The sequence below is a fragment of the Strongylocentrotus purpuratus genome, unplaced genomic scaffold (assembly GCF_000002235.5).
Source record: "Strongylocentrotus purpuratus isolate Spur 01 unplaced genomic scaffold, Spur_5.0 spur5_scaffold_13, whole genome shotgun sequence".
Taxonomy (NCBI): domain Eukaryota; kingdom Metazoa; phylum Echinodermata; class Echinoidea; order Camarodonta; family Strongylocentrotidae; genus Strongylocentrotus; species Strongylocentrotus purpuratus.
In genome coordinates, this window is record NW_022145598.1 from 36754088 (window position 1) to 36774295 (window position 20208).

A 20208-nucleotide genomic window follows, 5' to 3' on the forward strand; every position below is an offset into this window, starting at 1 on the left:
AAAAAAAAGACTGGTGAAAGTTTGGACAAACAATAAGAAAGTTGTAATCACTATATATATATGTATGGGTATTTCAAATTGGCTGACTTGGTAATGTAACTGTGATGTAGTTCTGGACAACTTTCCCATATGATTCAACACACATAATGACTGAAATGTTAGGCTCAGGTTAGACTTTTCCTTTTTAGAGGACCTATATTACTATGCTATCCACAATAAATTCTAAGAAGTGCCACAAGGTTGAAGGCAAAGAGGAATTAATTATATTTGTATACATGACACATGGGAAAGTTGTATGTGACTACGTCACAATCCACTTTCCAAATTCCCAATTTGATATTCGCATAGATCTAATGATCTCATATTTCAAACATTCATATTATGGTCTGATTTATTTGAAACTGGGCCATTTTGCTTCTCTTTGTTTCTGCATTCATACAATGGATCTTATTACAAAGGTTGGCTTGTCCTTGCCTCCCTGACCTTTTTTTAATGCCAGTTTTCAAATTGACATGTCAGTTTTGTTATTGCTAGTATTGTTATTATTATTGTATTTTCTTTGTATCCTTGAATGTATTTATATATTGCTTATGTTGCTTGTGTATGTATGTCACTCGCCAGTGGAGGACAAATTTCTGTATTTTTTTTTAAATCGGACAATAAATTATCTTGAATCTTGAATGAATAGTACTAGTATGCAAGACTGTCAAATTCACATATTCCATTTATTTCTGTTTTGTGAATATAAAATTGCCTCCTTAGTCTTATGCTTTATCTCTTTCCTGTTAACTTCAGATATCTCAGCAGTGGAAGAATCTGACTCGGATACAGACATCGATGAGACAGGTGAGAAGGTTCTTCCAACTCTCTATAGATCACTTCACTTCACTTCACTTTTTCACGATCCACTGCAGGATGAAGGCCTCGGCATGCTTTCTCCAAATGCCTCTGTTCAGCGCCTGTTGGTGCCAATTAGTCTTTTCCCAGAACTGTTGCAACCCATCTCTCCATCTTTTTCTTTGACCTCCCCTGTTTCGTTTTCCCTGATATAGTGTCCAGTGAGTGATTGCTGAACTCCAGCGATTATCATTTCTACGGCTGATGTGGCACGCCCAATTCCATTTCCTTCTTTTAAGGATGTCCTGGACTTTCGTCTGCTCCCTGATCAATTTGTTCTGTAAATCAACACACCTTCAATGCTTTAAATAGTCAATATGAAAATAATCAGATAGCTTTTACAGATCCAAAGTTGGGATTGGTCCACAGCTTGTTGCTTGATTTCAATCGCGAGGATCATAGTTAGCATATTCTATCTGCGCTGCGCACGCTTTAATAACAACTTTTAATACGACATTAATACTGTGTAGTGTACGGCATAGAGTAAAATGTATAATAATTCAAGCTCTAACACGCATTCCCTTGTTTCTTGATGTTTTTTTACTTCCAATTTTCTTTTTCCCAGGACCATTTGATATATTACTTGCTTCTGCCCAAACTCAAGCTGTTATGGCAACTCAAGCCGTAGACAACATGGCAACATTGGCAGTAGACAACATGGAAACTCAAGCCATTGACAACATGGCAACATTGGCAATAGATAACATGGCAACATTGGCTGTTGAAGATGGGGAAACTCAGGCCATCGACAACATGGAAACTCAAGCCATCGACAACATGGCAACATTGGCAGTAGACAATATGGAAACTCAAGCTGTAGACAATATGGCAACACAGGCAGTTGATGGTATGCCAACATTGGCAGTAGATGGTATGGAAACTCAAGCTGTAGACAACATGGAAACTCAAGCCATCGACAACATGACAACATTGGCAGTAGACAATATGGAAACTCAAGCTGTAGACAACATGGCAACATTGGCAGTAGATAACATGGCAACATTGGCTGTTGAAGATGGGGAAACTCAGGCCATCGACAACATTGAAACACAAGCTATTGACAACACAGCAACAATTGCTGTTGACAGTATGGCAACACAAGCTGTTGATTACAGTCCAGATAGTGACTCGTCTGATACAGGTCAGAAGAACAAACTTAAGGCAAAAACAAATTTTCTATTTCATCATCATCATCATCATCATCATCATCATCATCATCATCATCATCATCATCATCATCATCATCATCATCATCATCATCATCATCATCATCATCATCATCATCATCATCATCATCATCATCATCATCATCATCATCATCATCATCACCACCACCACCACCACCATCATCACTATCATCATCATCATCATCATCATCATCATCATCATCATCAAAATCATCACCATCACCACCATCATCATCATCATCATCACCACCACCATCATCATCATCATCATCATCATCATCATCATTTATGATAGTTGTGCCATCATAGCACTCCCTCCCTCCACTTTTTCTTGTCTTGAGCATCCTCCTCATTTTAACCAACCTTATTGCTTTCTTTCTTCACCATATCTTTCCAAAGAAAGATTTGGTTGCTTGTAGAGCGCATTCTTTGTACCTCACCCACAAATCCTCTTCTGTTGTGCAAGCAGATAATTTAAACCGATCTGTAAATGAGATGAGCCTGGCTATACAGATATAAAGAACAGAGGCTGTATAAAGAACAAAGGTTGTTCGGTATACATACTACCCACTAACATTGGTGCATACATTAAATTGTTTTTGACTTCATTAGATATACTATGTCCCTTTTGCAGCCAACATCAAATTCTGTAGAGCTTTGCAGGAATTATGAATATGTCATGTCCTATTTGTGAAATTTAAACATTAGCGGTGTCCTAGTATTCAAATCGTACAAGGAAACCTGTTTACTTTCTAGACATCACTTTCAGAGACTATTGAGGGACATGGATTTTCATTATTGTTCTCCTCTGTTTACTCTGTAGATTTGGATGAGGTTGGCCAGAGTATGCTTGAAGCCCCGACCCAAGCTGTGGGACTTGATGGCTCCAGGAGGCAGGGTACACCTAGGGAATGTAAGCATTTATACCTAGCCCTTATACAGGCCTACATCCATCAGACATGACTATGTGATTGGATTTATATTGTAGATAACACTATAATAATAATAATACAATTACAGTAGGCTTGCGGTTGCACCATGTGAGAGAGGGGGAGGATTGAGGAGTCCTGAAAAGGACCGCAAGCCTACTGTATATCTACAGCACAAGCCTACTGTATATCTACATAACTTACAAGTAGCATTTAATAATACATTTATAGAGCGTAGAAACTATTCCGCCCTATCTCTATTTCTTTCTTTTCTAAGCGCATAGGGACTTTCTTTATATTAGTGATATGCGCTATACAAATAATGTTCATTATTAGTATTATTATTATTATATATTCTACTGCGCTTTCAAGAGCTCCTGATATGCTTAGATTTACAGTTCATTGAAAAATTGTGCTTTCAGTTTTGATTTAAAGCTAGTCACAGGTGGTGATTTCCTGACTTCAAATAGTAAGTTATTCCACAATTTTGGGGCTGCACAAGCAATATGCTCGATCACCTAGAATTATTTTTGTTTTGATAGATGGGATCTGAAGCAACAAAGTATCTCGCAAGTTGCGATTGTGTTGATTAAGCTTGAAATTCAATACTTATAATCCAGAACCTTTGAACGTGCATCTTGAAATGATTTTAGATTCATATGAGGTAAGCTCATCAGTTTGTGCTGGTTTTATGGTTTTTTGCCATTTTTTCTCTGTATTCAAGTTTAGTTAGGTATTTTGTTACGTACTGTCACGTTTTGCTGTGTTCACATAATGTAAACCTAGCATAACATTGTGCTTAGCATTGGCAAACTAACAAAAGAACCAAAATCCAGTAGCCTGAAGACTCTGGATGGTCATGTGCAAACACACACAATATTTGTACTTAGCTAACATTTGAGCTGCATGATTATTTCTTTATTGATCATTTGAATATTTATGAGACAGAGTTTTAATCATTTTTTTTGGCATTTTTCGTATCGCATATCGTAGGCCTAAAAATAAAAAAATGTTGTATTGCCCTTCAGGTGCCAAAAATGGGTCGGTCGGTCGGAAATCTCTTTTTTTAAACTTTTTAAACTTTTTTTTCCCTCCCTCTTTGGGCTGATATTTCTCAGTTTTGAATGCTTTAATATTATTTTTCTGTCAAAAAACAGTTTAAAAAAAACAACTTAAAAATGACGACTAGATTTTAAGATTTTTGGGTCGGTCACAAAGGGCAATACAACATCTTTTTTTTTTTTTAGCCCTTATAGTGGTTATTTTTTTTCACATTACACTGAGGTGTACGTTTGCTTGCCTTCTTTCTTTCAGGGAGCCGCACGTTAGTCCTCGATTCATCCACAGCTTCTAGTGATGGAGATGACAGTCCGGTCAAACAGGTATGCATCTCACATCTAGCCCTTACTCTGATATTTTCTAGCAATAAGCCACTTTCGTAAAATTACCAAATTTAATGCATAAGTCCTAGTGAAGTGCCTCATAAGAATAATAGTATTTCAATTTCAATAGTCAGAATGCAAACTGTATATATTAAGTGTTGCTAGGTAGGTCAAGCCATAAAGTTTGTCCTACATGGCAACAGTTAATGTATGCAGTTCAGATTCTGTCTATTGTAATACTATCATTCAGTGAAAAAAATACACGGGGGCTCGGGGTGAATTAGCCCCCAAAATGCTAAAAAGAGCCCCCGAAAGTCATAAAAGAGCCCAACAAAAATTTGCCTAGAGTTCAATGCAAAACAAATTAAAGAGTGTTATTTTCATGCAAGCAAGCTTGAAAAGTAGCCCCCGAAATGTTTTAAGTATTTTTTCCCTGCTATCATTCTTATCAGGCGAATGAAATAATTTGTATTGAGGCACTTCACAAAGACTGATGCATTAAATTAGGTTACATTACGAAAGTGGCTTATTGCTCTTTGCCCTACCTATGATTCATACTTGCCAATTTCAAGGGTTTAAGAGCAGGCCTGATAATTACCCGATTTATATCGGTCTCCCAATTTCGTTTTTTTTTTTTTTTTTTTTTTTTCCCTCTCCCCCCCTGTTTTAACCCCTATTATCCTTATTTGTTTCCCTTTTCCCAATTTTCTTACTCAGAAGGGGGGGGGGGGGAATGTTGTTGAATGTTAATTTTTCCCCCGATTACTTTTTTTATGCCTCCGTTACGAAGTAGCCGGAGGCATTATGTTTTCGGGTTGTCCGTCCGTCCGTACGTCCGTACGTACGTACGTACGTACGTCTGTACGTACGTACGTCCCGTTCTCGTGATCGCGTTATCTGAAGAACTGGTTGATGGATTCGTGCCAAACTTTGGTCATGTATGTATCTTGTAGAGCCGATGAACTGATTAGATTTTGGGGTTACGAGGTCAAAGGTCAAAGGTCACAGGGCTCATTATGTATGCAAAACGAGCTCGTGATCGCGTTATCTGAAGAACTGGTTGATGGATTCCTGCCAAACTTTGGTCATGTATGTATCTTGTAGAGCGATGAACTGATTAGATTTTGGGGTCACGAGGTCAAAGGTCAAAGGTCACAGGGCTCATTATGTATGCAAAACGAGCTCGTGATCGCATTATCTGAAGAACCGATTGATGGATTGCTGCCAAACTTAGGTCATGTATGTTACTTGCAAAGCCAAAAAACTGATTAGATTTTGAGGTCACGAGGTCAAAGGTCAAAGGCCACAGGGCTCATTATGTATGCAAAACGAGCTTGTGATCGCGTTATTTGAAGAACCGATTGATGGATTGCTGCCAAACTTAGGTCATGTATGTTACTTGCAGAGCCGATGAACTGATTAGATGTAGGGGTCACAAGGTCAAAGTTCAAAGATCACAGGGCACATTATGTATGCAAAAACAGCTCGTGATCGCGTTATCTCAAGAACCGATTGATGGATTCCTGCCAACTTAGGTCATGTATGTTTCTTGCAGAGCCAATGAACTGAGTAGATTCTTGGTTCATAAGGTCAAAGGTCATGGGCTCATTATGTATGCAAAAATAGCTTGTAATCACAATATTCTGAAAACCTGTTAATGGATTACAATTGAACTTGAATTTGAAAAAATTTCTTCTGTTTTGGTTTGTAAAATTGCTCTATGACGGAGGCATCATTTTCGACTGCGCGCAGTCGAAATTCCATCTAGTTTTTTACTCAAGGGGTGGGGGGGGGGGGGGGGTTGAGAAAAAAGAAAAACTTTTTTTTTTTTAGTGCTCCCCCCCCCCCACCCCCCCCCCCCCCCCCCCCCCCCCCCCCCCCCCCCCCCCCCCCCCCCCCCCCCCCCCCCCCCCCCCCCCCCCCCCCCCCCCCCCCCCGCTGTAAGAGGCTTTGTTTCCTAAGGGGGTGACACCCATACTTACATGCAATAGGACTGTGAAGATGGAAACCAGTAATCATGTACATGTAGGTCCAGGAGCAATGGCTACTCACTGCCTTGGGTATGCTTGGCTTGGATGAGCTCACAAATCTATATTTGTAGTTTTTTCATCTGGATTGTTTTTATTTATGGTTCCATCATATCTGTAGAATGGGATCAATTGATTGAAAACAAGTATATAGATGTGCTGCAGTATGTGCGTGGTAGTACTATTAAAGACACAGGATGGTATGCTTGATAACACTGAATTTAAAGGTGATGTCCAACCCTGATATTAAAGAGAAGGTTGAGTTCTGGGAAGAGGTGAAAAATAATTTGTGAGCGTTATCATTCTTATTATGCAAGTGTGGAAGAACATCAGATAAGACATGTTCCCTGAAAAGCATGGCTCTTCAAATGCCTTCATATTCTTAATATGTCATGTAGCATCATAAAAATTCAGGGTAGGATTTTTACGCCACGTGTTTGTGTAGTCCCATATACATCTTTCTGTGTACAGTGTTTGTAACTTTACCAAGACTTGGCCAAATTTCTTATCATTTTGATGATTCCAGAACCTTGCAATACACAAATTCTTATATGCTAGATGATCAACCTTTTCTGATCGATTCCACACCGTTTCTTTCACAATGCAAAATGAATCGCATGACCAGAACTCAACTTCATCTTTAAGTTGGTTTGAGTAATAACAGAAAAAAGAGAGCAACAGACAGGTCAGTTTAAAAGTTTGAGAGAATAAGAAAGTTATGAAATTTAAATTTGTGATCAATCAGACACAAAGTGGCAACACCGACATATCTCGCACACTCCTCTCCAATTTGCTCAGTACACCATATTTCATAAATTTTCATTTTCTTTGTTATTGATGGCAGAATAGATTACTTCCATATTTGTAATAGTTCTACTAGGGTGTGTGTATGATGTCTATTTTCTTGAGGGACATGAAAGTTTCAAATTTCTAATACAAATTTTCTTAATTTTAATCAGAATTTGCTCAAACTTTCACTCACCTGTTCCTCTCATTTTCTGCTTCCATCAAAACCAACTCTACACTTCCCCTTTAATATTTCAACTTTTTTTTTTCTTTCTTTTTTTTTGCAGGGAAAGGGGGGGGGGGTTCAAGCAGACCATGTAACTTAGGAAATTACAAATCTCTTTCTAGAAGTTACCTTTTCCCTCTAAATGTTTTGCAGCAAAAATTGAAATCGGTCAAAACAGAGCAGTCAGACATTCAAACTTGTGTCTAAGCCTTGGCTTGGGGATCTTACCGCTTCAGCTCGGGGTGATAGAAGGGCCGGTATGAACACCACCACACACCACCACCATCCCCATGAGCAGTCCATATTTGTTTTTTATACCTCATCTTTTCATTGATTCATGAAGAGGTCTAGAAAAGAAATCCAATATCAAGAGTCTATTTGCTCCTCGCAGTAACATATTAACAGTCTTTTGAAGTTCAAAACGGTTTCAAATATCCAACGTTAAAAGAAATCCAACATACGGAAATCCAATCTATACAGTAAGGCAATGCAATTACTGCGGCTCAGCGTAAATTGCATGTCTTCAGCGCCGTGACACCGCTGGAGTTGCCCGCTGGAGGGTATTTTTATTTCTGTATGCTGTGTGTGTGCAAAAGTCGTGAAGTGGTTAGGCGGGTTAGAGGTTAGGTCACAGGGTTTTGATATTCTATCATTTGACCTTCGGTTAATTGATAGAACGCCCAAACCCTGTGACTCAATGATAGATCGAGATGCTCCTTGTCATGTGATATAGTTTTGACCAATCAGTGAATATCACTATGAACATGATGGACAAAGAAAGAGGACAAAATATACAGTTCCTCATTCTACCCCCAACAATTGCTGTGGTAGACAAAGGAACATCCCTTCACTGCTATTATTTAAAAATGTGTAGAACAGGTGAATATGCATGTGACACCTGTTCTACACATTTTTGTCTCGCCTGCGTAGCAAAAAAGCGAGACATAGGTGCCGCTTTTCCGGTGGGACGGCGGCGACGGCAGCGTCAACATCAAAAACTTAACCTAAGGTTAAGTTTTTGAATTTTTGATATAATTTTGAAAGTATAAGTTCTTAGTCAATGAAACTTGGACTATAGGTTTATCAAGTATCCCCAATCATGTGAGTAGAATTTCAGGTCACAAAGTCAAGGTCAAAGGTCATTTCAGGTCAACAAACTTAGACTTTGTTGTGGCATCAACATCAAGATTTTGAATTTTTTAGCATATTTTCAAAATTGATTGTTCAATTTCCATGAAACTTGTACCCAAGGGTTATCAAGTATCACAAATCATATGACACAAATTCCAGGTCACAAGGTCAAAGGTCAGTAGACTTGGATTATGTTTTCACAACTTAATATGAGAATTAATAATTTTTTTTATTAATTTGTTCATATATTTCATTCAAGTTATCGATCGTGGTACATTTTATAGTAAATAATTCTTCTGATGATTCTTAGGCAATATTCACTTCAAAATGTGATTATCTAATGGGCCACCCTGCCTATGCATAATGTTCCAACCTCAGTTTGTCATCATATCGAATTGCGTAATGCAGGCGAGACCGCCGAGAGCGTTTCCCTTGTTACATAATAGCAGTGAAGGGATGTTCTTTTGAATACCACAGCAATTGTTGAGGGTAGAATGAGGAACTGTATTTGTCCTCTTTCTTTATCCGTCATGTTCATAGGGTATGAATCTATGTATGAGGTTTATAATATGTTTGCTCATCTATTGCTGCAGGCTAGGAGTAGCAGAAGCATCTATGATGAACCCACGCAAGCATGTGATGGTATAGTCTCAGATTCAGGCTCAGAGACAGACATAGAGGACAGAGGAACTGAAGCAGAGACACAAGCTGTCCTAGGAGATAGTGAAAATGAAATAGGTTAGTATGGATATGCTTTATTTTGTTATGTCTCCACTCACAGAAAGTGGTGCCGGAGGCATTATGTTTTCGGGTTGTCCGTCCGTCCGTCCGTCGTTCTCGTGATCGCGTTATCTCAAGAACCAATTGATGGATTCCCGCCAAACTTGGGTCATGTATGTATATTGCAGAGCCAATGAACAGATTAGATTTTTGGGTAACGAGGTCAAATGTCAAAAGTTACAGGGCTCATTATGTATGCAAAATTACCTTGCTTTTGTTTTGGTTTGTAAAATTGCGCCATGGCGGAGGCATCATTTTTGACTGCGCGTGGTCAAAGGTCAATCTAGTTTTTGTATGTCTCCACTCACCAAAAGTGGTGCCGGAGGCATTATGTTCTCGGGTTGACCGTCTGTCAATCCATCCCACTTTCTCGATATCACCATATCTCAGGAACCAATGAGACTTTGACATACATAGCATTCTCACTTTCATGAGGGAGAAAGGGGTTCTTTCATCAACTCTCACCAAGGTTTCCCTTATTTGTAACCCTTACCTGATCACTTTTATTCTGTTTTGGCGTTCTTTCACATCTAGCCTCCATTGTCTCCCTAATTTCTGTATTCTATAAATTAAGAGGCCCGCTGTAAAAGTAAGACACCTTTACTTCATGAATATTTCACATATTTTTTAAACATTACTCTAGGAAGAAAGTAATTAGAACAGATAGTAGGTGGAGGTCATATCACTATAAACATGACTGACAAAGAAAGCAGACAAAATATACAGTTCCTCAGGTAGACAAAGGAACATCCCTTCACTGCTATTATGTAAAAAGGTGAATATGCATGTGACACCTGTTCTACACATGTTTACATAATAGCAGTGAAGGGATGTTCCTTTGTCTACCTGAGGAACTGTATATTTTGTCCGCTTTCTTTGTCAGTCATATTCATAGTGTATATTCCAAGTATCAAAACTAGTGCCTGTTTTATAGTGCTGTGGGGCCCTCTGTTGACACTGGTTTTATATTGGGTTTATGACAGTTTGTTGACTTGTATGTTGAAATTTAACGATCATTGTTTTGTTGAAAGTTGTCGACATCGGCCATATGTTTGAACCGACATGTAGACAAAGAAATGTGTACGCGACGACAGCACTAGCGTTCTATGTCATGCTCAGTACATATAATGTGCAATTAAAAAATAGAGGGATTTGCAGTATCATTTACAATTGTTTTGTTCATAAATAATTGAATTGATTATTTGACAAAGAAATCAGAAAAAGTATGTTGAATTTAAAATAGTATTTTATGGTTAAAGATCAGATGTTGAACAAATTGATGGTAAGATATTATTTTTGAGAAATGTGTTCATGATTTCTATCTTTCTATTCTCCTACTATGATTGGTATAGATAACATGGCTACTGTTGCTATTGGTCAAGAAGAAGAGGAGGAGGATACCACAGAAGACAAGGAAACCATGGAAACCAATTCTAAGATACCCATAACAGACACGACTTGGGATGTAGAGAACATGGCTACAGTTCCCATAGAAATGGATGATTATGATGACGATACTGACGTAGAGGACAGTGATGACAAAGGAGCGAATAGTGATACGGTCAAGATAAAAGATATGGCAGATATGGCTACCATTGCCATAGCAACGGCTAACGATGATGATGATGATGATACTGATGTGGAGGAGGGGAGCAAAGATGAAGAAGAGAAAAGTGTGATAAATGACACAAAGTTAAAAGATGGAAATAGGGACATCATAAAAGAAGACAAACCAATTATAGCTCCATCAAATAGTGATCATGATGATGACAACACTGAGATGGAGAAGAATAATTCCTCTCAAGAATATTTCTTGAACTATAGGACTGAGCAGAATCCTGCAGCTGAGGAACCCCCCGGATCGTGTGAGGTTGAGGCCACTCAGCCTTACGGAGGACCATCAGATGATACAAGTACAGAAGATGTACTGTCCAGTAACCATGGCAATGATGATGGCATTGATGCTACGCAGCCATATGGTGGTATGAATGAGGAGGAGACAATGGAAGAACCTACGTCCGCAACATCGATCACAATGGCATTATCCTTCACTCAACCGTATGGTACTGAAGGAGAAAACAAGCAATCTGACTCACATGATGATGATACAGAACCAATCATCCCACGTGAAACAGAGGAAGATATTGCCATGGAAACAGGGGACAGTGAAATAGAAAGTACTCAGGCTTATGGAATGCAAAACAGTGATACAGTAGGTTATACTCTTTTTTTCCTACCTATGTTTTAGGGATGTTTGTCCCGTTTTCATACTCTTATAACTCTAGAACTATTGAGGCGACCTCAACTTTGGACCAAAGTTCCTAAAATCCCAAATTTCAATCCAGTTTGTCTTGAAGCAAACCAAACATACATGCTTTATAGCCCCCTGTCTAATTTCTTCAGTAGTCACAAATACCTTTGATGTAACTAGAAATAAACTTCCCCATAGAAAATTACTGGCTATGTTAATGTGTGAAAGTAGTGGGCTTAAAACATGACCATTAATCATACAACTTATCAATGTGTTTCCCCCTTTCTTTTCACAGCAAGTACCGGACAGTCAGGATGGTGATGACCAACCAACTACGTCTTCAAGGTTCCCAGACTTCAAGACCCAGTCACCTTCAAAATCCTGTCTGAAGCCACCAAATACACCAGAAAGAAAAGCAACCAAAGCTAGGAGAGTAACGTTTGAGCCTGCAGACAACGAAGAAGAAGGCCAAGAAAGTGAAGGAGAAAGCCAGCCTCTGAGACGCGGCAGTCGCTCTCGAGGCAATCAGTCTCGAGGTGAAGGACAGTCATCATCAAGCGGATCCAGAGTGTCACGGAGAAATAAAGATGAAAAGGTGGACATTGAAACAAAAGATGATGTTACCTCTGGAAGGAGGAGTACTAGATTTGAAGCTGTGAGTGATGAAGCAGCAGCCAAACCTGGACGAAAGAGGAAGGTAGGAGCCCTAGAGCCAGTATCAGCTGATTCCTCTGCACCAGCAACCAAAGATAAGAGTGATGCGAAGATGAAGAGGGGGGAGAAACAAAGAGGTAGTAAGATGGAAGAGGACCCTAATGGAGATCCAGTGTCTGTTGATGAAGGGCTTACAATGACCGATGCCAAACCAACCAGAAAGAAGGAGTTTGATGCAGAGAATCCAAGGCCATCAGTGAGGCAAGGTTCAAAGGTCAAAGATGAGAGGAAGCTTTCTGATGGCAGTATCTCATCTGTTGGTTCTGAGGGAAGCAGAGCAGGGAGAGCATTGAAAACTATCGTTCAAATAGGAAAGAAACTTACAAGAATGAGTAAAAGGGAGAAGAAAAGTAGTGAAGATAGTGAACCAAATGCAACTTGTAACCCCGTTTCTGATTCCGTAGCGACAAGGAGGCCACAAAGAACTGCTGAGGTTGTGGACGATGGTGATAGTGATGATACAGCATCAATATCATCTACTGCATCAAGTGTAAGAGACTTTGCTGAAGTCGAGCCCAGCACAAGACCAACAAGAGGAACCAGGAATAGGAAAGGGAGTAAGAAGATCACTGAGGAACATGCTGGACACGTGACCCCTGGGGCCAGGAGGTCACAAAGAGGAGGATCAGAAAAGGAAGAAACGACAGATTTGCAGGAAAGTGAGAAGAAAGCTGGTAGTAGGACAAGAAGAGGAGGAGTTGCTATTGAAACTGTTGAGACAGAGGTGGATGGGCAATCAACACAAAGTAGGAGCAGGGCACGAAAAAGAGAACTAGCTATAAAAGGAGATGAGACACCATCGCAGGATGATGACCAGGGAGAGGTGTCTACAAGAAGAAGAAAGAATGAAAGGATACACTCTCAGAATGATGAGGAGGTTAGTAGTAAGAGGACTAGAAGAGGTACTACGCAAGGGGTAAAACCAGACGTACAAGAAGAGGAACCTATAGGAAATATAAGTACGAAAAGGGGAGAAATTCCGTCTAAGGTGGTTAAGCCAAGTACAAGAGGCAGAGCAATAACCCAACATGCAGGAGGTAAGGAACAAGGTACCCAAGGGGAAACTTCAGTTCAGGCAGACAAGGAATCACAAGAGACAAGTACACGGAGAAACAGAAGAGCCACAAGCGAAAGCCCAGAAGGGTCTGCTAACGAAACGGGGGAGACCAATGTACGGCATAGTGGAAGGAGGAGAACAGTACCTGCAAGATTTCTTAATCCAGATGGTAAAGATAAAGCTACTGGAAGCCACAGATCATCTTTAGAGCAGGAGGCGGAAGACACAAGCAGCTCCAATGCTGGTGTGTTTGCCGTGCCCAAGGCCTTGGCAAAACCTTCCAGGAAAATACAACAGAAAGAGCTACCATCTTCATCACAGACAGCAGTAGAAGCAGAGACAGTGCAGTTGAGTTCTAGAGGGAGAAGATCTACTGCTAAGATCCCTGAAGCAGCTGTAGAGCCTGTGAAAGAAGCCTCGAGAGTGAGCAGGAAAAGAGGCCATGAGGCCCCTGCTGCTATGTCAGGAACATTGTGCGTGGAAGAATCAAAAGCTGAAGAGAACAAAACCACCTTTAATCAGAGAAGAGGACGGGCTACAACAAGAACCTCTGCAGCTCCTTCAGACGATGGGAAATCAGAAGATTTGAAAGAAGCTTCTAGAGATAGCAGCAGAAGAGGGAGAGTGAAACCTGTAGAAGAACCGGTATCTGAGAAGAGCTCGGTAACTCCTACTACAAGAGGGAGTAGAGCTGCAGTACCAGCCCCAACAGCTAAAACATCCAAAGAGTTTAAAGAAAGAGGTGACAGAAGTACAGAAGGAGACAAGTGTAATGAAGTGGTGAGCTCCATATTTGTTTTCATATTATTAGGTGTTTACCCCTCCAAGTACAGTTAAAAATAATAACCTAGGCTTCTATAGCACATTTCATCTTCAAAGAAAATAACAATGTGCTTTACAATATTAATACAACAAAATTACACATAACTACTAATTCACGAACTAAAGAAATATCACAATAAGGACAAGATTAATAATAATCAATCATTATAAACATCAATTACAGAGAAATGAAGGCAAATTATGTAAAAGTACTGCAATGTAATTAAATTTTGATGAATACAATAATACGGATAAATGGCATCAGAAAGCGTTTTTAAACAAGTAGGTTTTCAGTTGAGATTGAAAGAAAGTTAAGATCAGTTCTAAAAATGCTGGTTCAATAGTTAAACATTTCACATGTAAATGTTGTTACAACTTCAGATTATTTGTGTTACTTTCATACAATAGTTATCAGTTACCAATATGTTTGTTTGTTGTTGTTTTGTTGTTTAACTTCGCCATTATATTTTCTGTAAACTAAACTCAGAATTGAGTTTTATTATATACTTTTGTTTACACTGAGCACACAGGTAATAATAAACTTAAATAACCTCACATATTTTTATATTTTTTTGACTAGGTTAAGACCAGAGCAAAGAGAGGTGCCACTGCTACCCCACCGCCGTGCTCGCCAGCCAAGAGACCAAGGCAAGCTACCATTCCAACCAGCCAGTCATCCCCCTCCAGTAGCCCAGCAACGAGGTCAGGTCACCAGGCTTATCAGACGTCCACTCTCAGCCCAGCAACGAGGTCCGGTCACCAGACTGATCAGACGTCCGCTCTCAGTCCATCTCTAAGGAGACGTCTGAGTGATGTTAGGCCAAAGGTCATGTTTACGGGGGTCATGGACGGCTCATGGCAGAAGGTAAAGAATCAGCTGTCTAATGAACCTTACAATCACAACTTAAAGGGATCGTTTAACAATGTTAAATCTGAGATGCACGGCCCCTCGTGTTAATTAGTGTCTGTGATATGGTTTAATAGTGAAGCCCTACAAGAATTGCGCTTCAAAATGATCAAGAAGTGCCTCAAAGAGTAAAAAATCTTTGAGTGACTGGTTTTACAATACTTGTTTTCCCCAATAGACTGTAGTGTTATGAAAACCGTTAGGCAAATGCAAAATTTGGTTTCGATTTCCAATCATAAATATCTTGATAATCAGACAGGCGATCGGCTTGTAAAATTCATGGGGTTCCTGACTGACCTAAAGGTTTATAATTATCATTGCAGCATGAGCTAAATCCAGGATTTTTTTCAGAATCTGAGACAAAGTTACCGGATCCCTTTAATGTAACAGCGTAGCTGGGTCATTCTTTGGAATATAAACCCCAAATCACCCACTTGGCAGGCATTTATTATAGCAGCATGTCACAATACAAGTTATACTTTTTAAAAATAAATTTGTATTGCTTTCTCACATTTTCACTTTCTATGAGAATGAAGGAACATTTCCTAATCACTTTTTTTTCACTATGACTTTAATAATTCCTGTGTGTTTGGCCATACATGTATTTGTAAATAGACCACAGTATGACATTTGAGAGAAAGCCATGTATGCATACAGTATCAGAAAGAAAACAAAAACTTTTTTCAAGTGTGACAATTATACAATCATTTAGAAATCACACAGTGGATACTGTACACTCCAAGGTACATAATGGTATTAGATAATGGTCAAGTATGGTGTCAATTCCAATTTACATGGATTTGGACTTAAATTTGAATGGGGACTATGAAGCATCTTTCAGTTGTGAAATTAATGGAAGCTGTTGTGGACTTGGGGGGTGTTTCACAAAAATCATAAGTTGAACTTATCTCTAAGTTGGACTTAACAATTCTGGAAAGCCATTAGCATTGTTGAAAATATTTTGTAAAAGTTATTCTAAAAGGCATAAAATGTTGATTAAAATCATTCACATTTTCTATTATCATGGGAGATTTCATGTTCTTGAAGTGGAATTTATGAAAAGTCTAAAATACTTGAATTTTGCTTTTGAATATATTTCAAAATAAGACTACAAATGGCTCTCTATAATATTTAAGTCCAACTTAGAGTTAAGTTTGACTTCGAATCTTTGTGAAACACCCCCTTGGACTAATAGATTGTGGACTGAGCTACAACACTGTCTTGAAAATAGGCATGAAGTTCGAGTATAATCATGAAACTTGTTATTTTCACAATTATTTTGTGTAAACAGACTGTAACAACATTAGGAGGTGAGCTTGTAGACTCCGTTCACGAATGCACCCATCTTATAACTGATAAAGTGAGGAGAACTGTTAAATTCCTGTGCTGCATGGCTCGTGGTATTATCATTATCACACCGAACTGGCTGGAGGACTCAAAGACTGCAAAGATGTTTATTGGTGAGATTAATATACATTCCTATCTTCATTTATCCCCTGTAACGCAAAGGTTAAGATACGGTCACAAGGTTCGTACAAATCTCTGTTTTTCCATTGTCTTCCCAAATTTCCATTGTCTAAAAATCGTTTGTACAGCGTTCGAAGCAGTTCGGAATGGTATTTGTGACCGTGGCTTTAGCCTCACCATTATGATAATTTGTGTAAATATATTCACACAATTACCCCAAAATACAAAAAATGCTTCCTCGTCATTTATTGACCAAGTTTGATTTTGTTCGCTTTCTCAGGAAAGAATTGCTCAGAATTTTTTTTGGTGTAATCGTTGATTATGTGATAAATAGAAGCTGTACATTATTTTGCTTTCATAATTATCAAATTCTAACAGACTGATTAAATCTTGCTTGCTTGAAAACAACAAAAAGAACTAGACACAGATATTTCTACATTGGACTGACACATATTTGGCATCAAAATTTAGTCCAAAGTTGTTGTTTAATTTCTAGTACAAGTACAAGAGCAATTTATAGTAGAGGTCCTTTTTCATGGGACATTGCTCCTGTGATATTCTTGTATTGTATATGAATATAAAAAGAAGGATACCTTTAAAGATAAAGGTGAGTTCTGGTTAAAAAAATAAAAATTTTTTTTTTTTCTTCACAGAATCAAACAAAACTTACACTAAATGTTCAAGATTACAAATAAATTTTGCCAAACAATTTTGGTAGAAAAATGTATAATGGCTGAGTAATGAGCATAGAAAGATTAGGTAATCAAGGTTACTAGCCCAGACACCATTTGTGTAGTCCCATATACATCTTTCTGTGTACAGTGCTTGTTACTTTACCAAATTTATTATCATAATGATTTTGATGACTCCAGAACTTTGCAGTAGACACCAATACTTACATGCTACATGATCAATTTTTTCTGATCCATTCCACACCTTTTCTTTCACAATTCAATCAGATGACCAGAACTCACCTTTACCTTTAAGCTTTGTTTTTATAATTATTTCTTGTTTGTCATAGATCCTGGTCCATTCCAGCTGAAAGACAAGGCTTCAGAGAGACAGCATGGCTTCAATCTACAGACGTCACTTCAGAAAGCAAGCCAAGCTAGACTGCTGACAGGATACAAGATACATGTGACACCAGGGGTCAAACCAGAACCTCAACAAATGAAAGACATTATCACATGTGCAGGGGCACAGGTAAGATACATGTGACACCAGGGGTCAAAACAGAACCTCAACAAATGAAAGACATTATCACAGAGCGGGCAGACAAATTATTGTTGAATTTACCTATTCACGTTAAGTGGTAGCAGCTTTATGGAAGTCATACATAACCCAGAGTCAAAGTTGAACTCTTCAAGTATAATAATAACATACATGTACATGTAGGTAGGAATGTATAACATACAAAGTTCATTATTTATTTAAACATATTTGTGGCTTACACCCAGTAAATAAGATCGATTGATCGATCTGTAATTGAAAAACAAGTCAGAAAAAATCTTGGAACCAGCGGGACTTGAACCTGCATCTACTGCTTGCTGGGCAGAGACTCTACTGGGTGTAAGCCACAAATATGTTTAAATAATTTGAAATTTCTCCCAGGAAGCATTACATTTATAAAAGTTCCTTATTGTTTTCTCTCTTGTTGTATTCCATATCACACACAGTATGTTGCCAAGTTACCTATCAAGTCTTCCCAGCAGACGGTCGTTGTGTCATGTGACGGTGACAAATCACTATGGGCGGGGCTTAGCAAGGCTGGTAACCTTCTCGTGTCATCAGAGTTCATCCTTACAGGCATCCTGAGGCAAGATGTCTTACTCAAAGATTATAAACTCAAATAGGTCAGGATTGTATGTAAGAATGATCCAGTCATGACCCTTTGTATACTGTTAGATGATCTCAGACATTCGTTCCTTTGTTTGTTTTACCTGAACGCTACGAAAGCATGTGTATGCTTGTTAAGCCTCGGTCACAAATGCCATTATAAACTGCTATGAACGCCGTACGATCAATTTTCAGACAATGGAAATTCGGGAAGACAATGGAAACACAGAGATTCATACAAAACTATCATTCGTACGAACCTTTGTGACCGCAGCATAAGTAAGCAACCAGGGGACCGACATCTTTAAGGCCTCTCAGTAATGAGGATTAATGCCTTACCAAAAGGCTCTAGCATGTTGACTTGGTATCAAATCCGGGGGCCTCCCTGCTATGAGACCACTGCTCTACCACTGAGCCACTGCACCTGACCTCCTGCAATTGACATTGGCTTTGAAGGTAAATGATGTGGACCATTGGATCTGTGATGGACAGTGGGATCAGATAGCTGTATGTCTTGTGCATGCAAGGACTACATCCGACTTTGCCCCACCCCAACCCGCATTTCACGATTCAGATATTCATTGGTACCCGACTCTGTTCATAAATTCAACTCACAGGTTAAACGTTAAACTTCTGTGTCGGAAATTAATTCATACTGAAACTATTATGATTTGAAATACCAATGACCAAGGCTTAATTTTGAAACTCATGATTTGAAGTACCAATGACCATTTTTGTTGCTTCATTATCTTTTGCACGTACTTGTTTCTTATTTCATCTATTTCTATAAACATGATGTATTTATTTCTTGTAATTATGTATTTTCTTGAATATTACTTTAACGCCAGTGGAAACCAAATTTCTATGTAACTTGTTTGCAAAGACCAAATCAAATATCTTGTATCTTGTGCATGCAAGGACTACAGCCTAATCTGGACCAAAGAACGACTGAAGGCTAGTGATTATCTAACCTACACTGTAGGTACTCCACCTAGTCTAAAAATATGTGCTGCGCCTAGAAACAAAGTATTAGGCGCATTATAAATGTGAGCTATTATTATTATTATTATTAAAGGAGGTAGGCAACAATTTGGAACAAAGTTCTCAAAATCATTGATATCATTGACTCTTTAAAATCTAGGTTGTTGTGAGGCCTACGAAATACAATACATATTTGAGACGGGAGGTTCTTTCCTATGAAAATTTGCCTAAATGCTCATTACTAATTTTTTCCTTGTATCCTGAACACAAACATCTTTTTAATATGTTTTTTTTTTCCATTTAATTTTGGTAATGAAAAACTTGAATATTCAAAGTTTTTTGTTTGTTTGTGTTTTTTAATATTTTTTTTAATGAATATTGGAGGAAAGTCCAGCCATTTGTTATTTTAGTTTCAAATTTACCAGAAAATATTAATATTTTAGGCCATGGCACCTTTTATCTACACTTATAGCAGGAGTAGGTCTTTTTATTTTTCACCTTCTTAATATTCGAGGAGCTTTTGCTTTTATTACTGGGGGGCGATTCACTAACTGGAAACGATTTCGTTCCTAAGAGCAATTTTTGGGATTGATTTCAATCCCAGCTTAAAGGCGATTCTACATGTACCTGACCGGTTCACTAAATCGCTTTTTAGGCTGGGATCAATCCCAGCATGAATATTCATGTACGCGATCAATCCAACCAATCAACAGACTCAAATTTTAGACACTGGGCATTGATCAAGCTTGCTATGTATATGTAGTACATGTTTCATGTTTTTACCAGGATTATTTTGCCACAACTATTGAACAGAGGAAATGTAACTTT

At 38.6% G+C, this 20208-nt stretch overlaps 1 protein-coding gene across 3 annotated transcripts in view; it reads left to right on the forward strand.

Moving 5' to 3' along the window:
* Positions 1-19308, forward strand: part of LOC582503 (mediator of DNA damage checkpoint protein 1) — a 49617-nt gene extending 30309 nt beyond the window's left edge. The window contains exons 10-22 of one of the 3 annotated variants that reach the window (XM_030983463.1): positions 796-846; positions 1463-1566; positions 1639-2038; positions 2908-2997; positions 4328-4395; positions 9159-9303; positions 10698-11557; positions 11892-14147; positions 14770-14891; positions 14940-15054; positions 16388-16556; positions 17585-17766; positions 18240-19308. In XM_030983463.1, coding sequence (XP_030839323.1) covers positions 796-846; positions 1463-1566; positions 1639-2038; positions 2908-2997; positions 4328-4395; positions 9159-9303; positions 10698-11557; positions 11892-14147; positions 14770-14891; positions 14940-15054; positions 16388-16556; positions 17585-17766; positions 18240-18416 — 4739 coding nt within the window. In that variant the 3' untranslated portion in view covers positions 18417-19308. Of the gene's footprint in view, positions 1-795; positions 847-1462; positions 1567-1601; positions 2039-2907; positions 2998-4327; positions 4396-9158; positions 9304-10697; positions 11558-11891; positions 14148-14769; positions 15055-16387; positions 16557-17584; positions 17767-18239 lie in introns of those variants that run through there. The other 2 variants (XM_030983462.1, XM_030983464.1) reach the window with 2 other exon arrangements.
* The last annotated feature ends 900 nt before the right edge of the window (positions 19309-20208 follow it).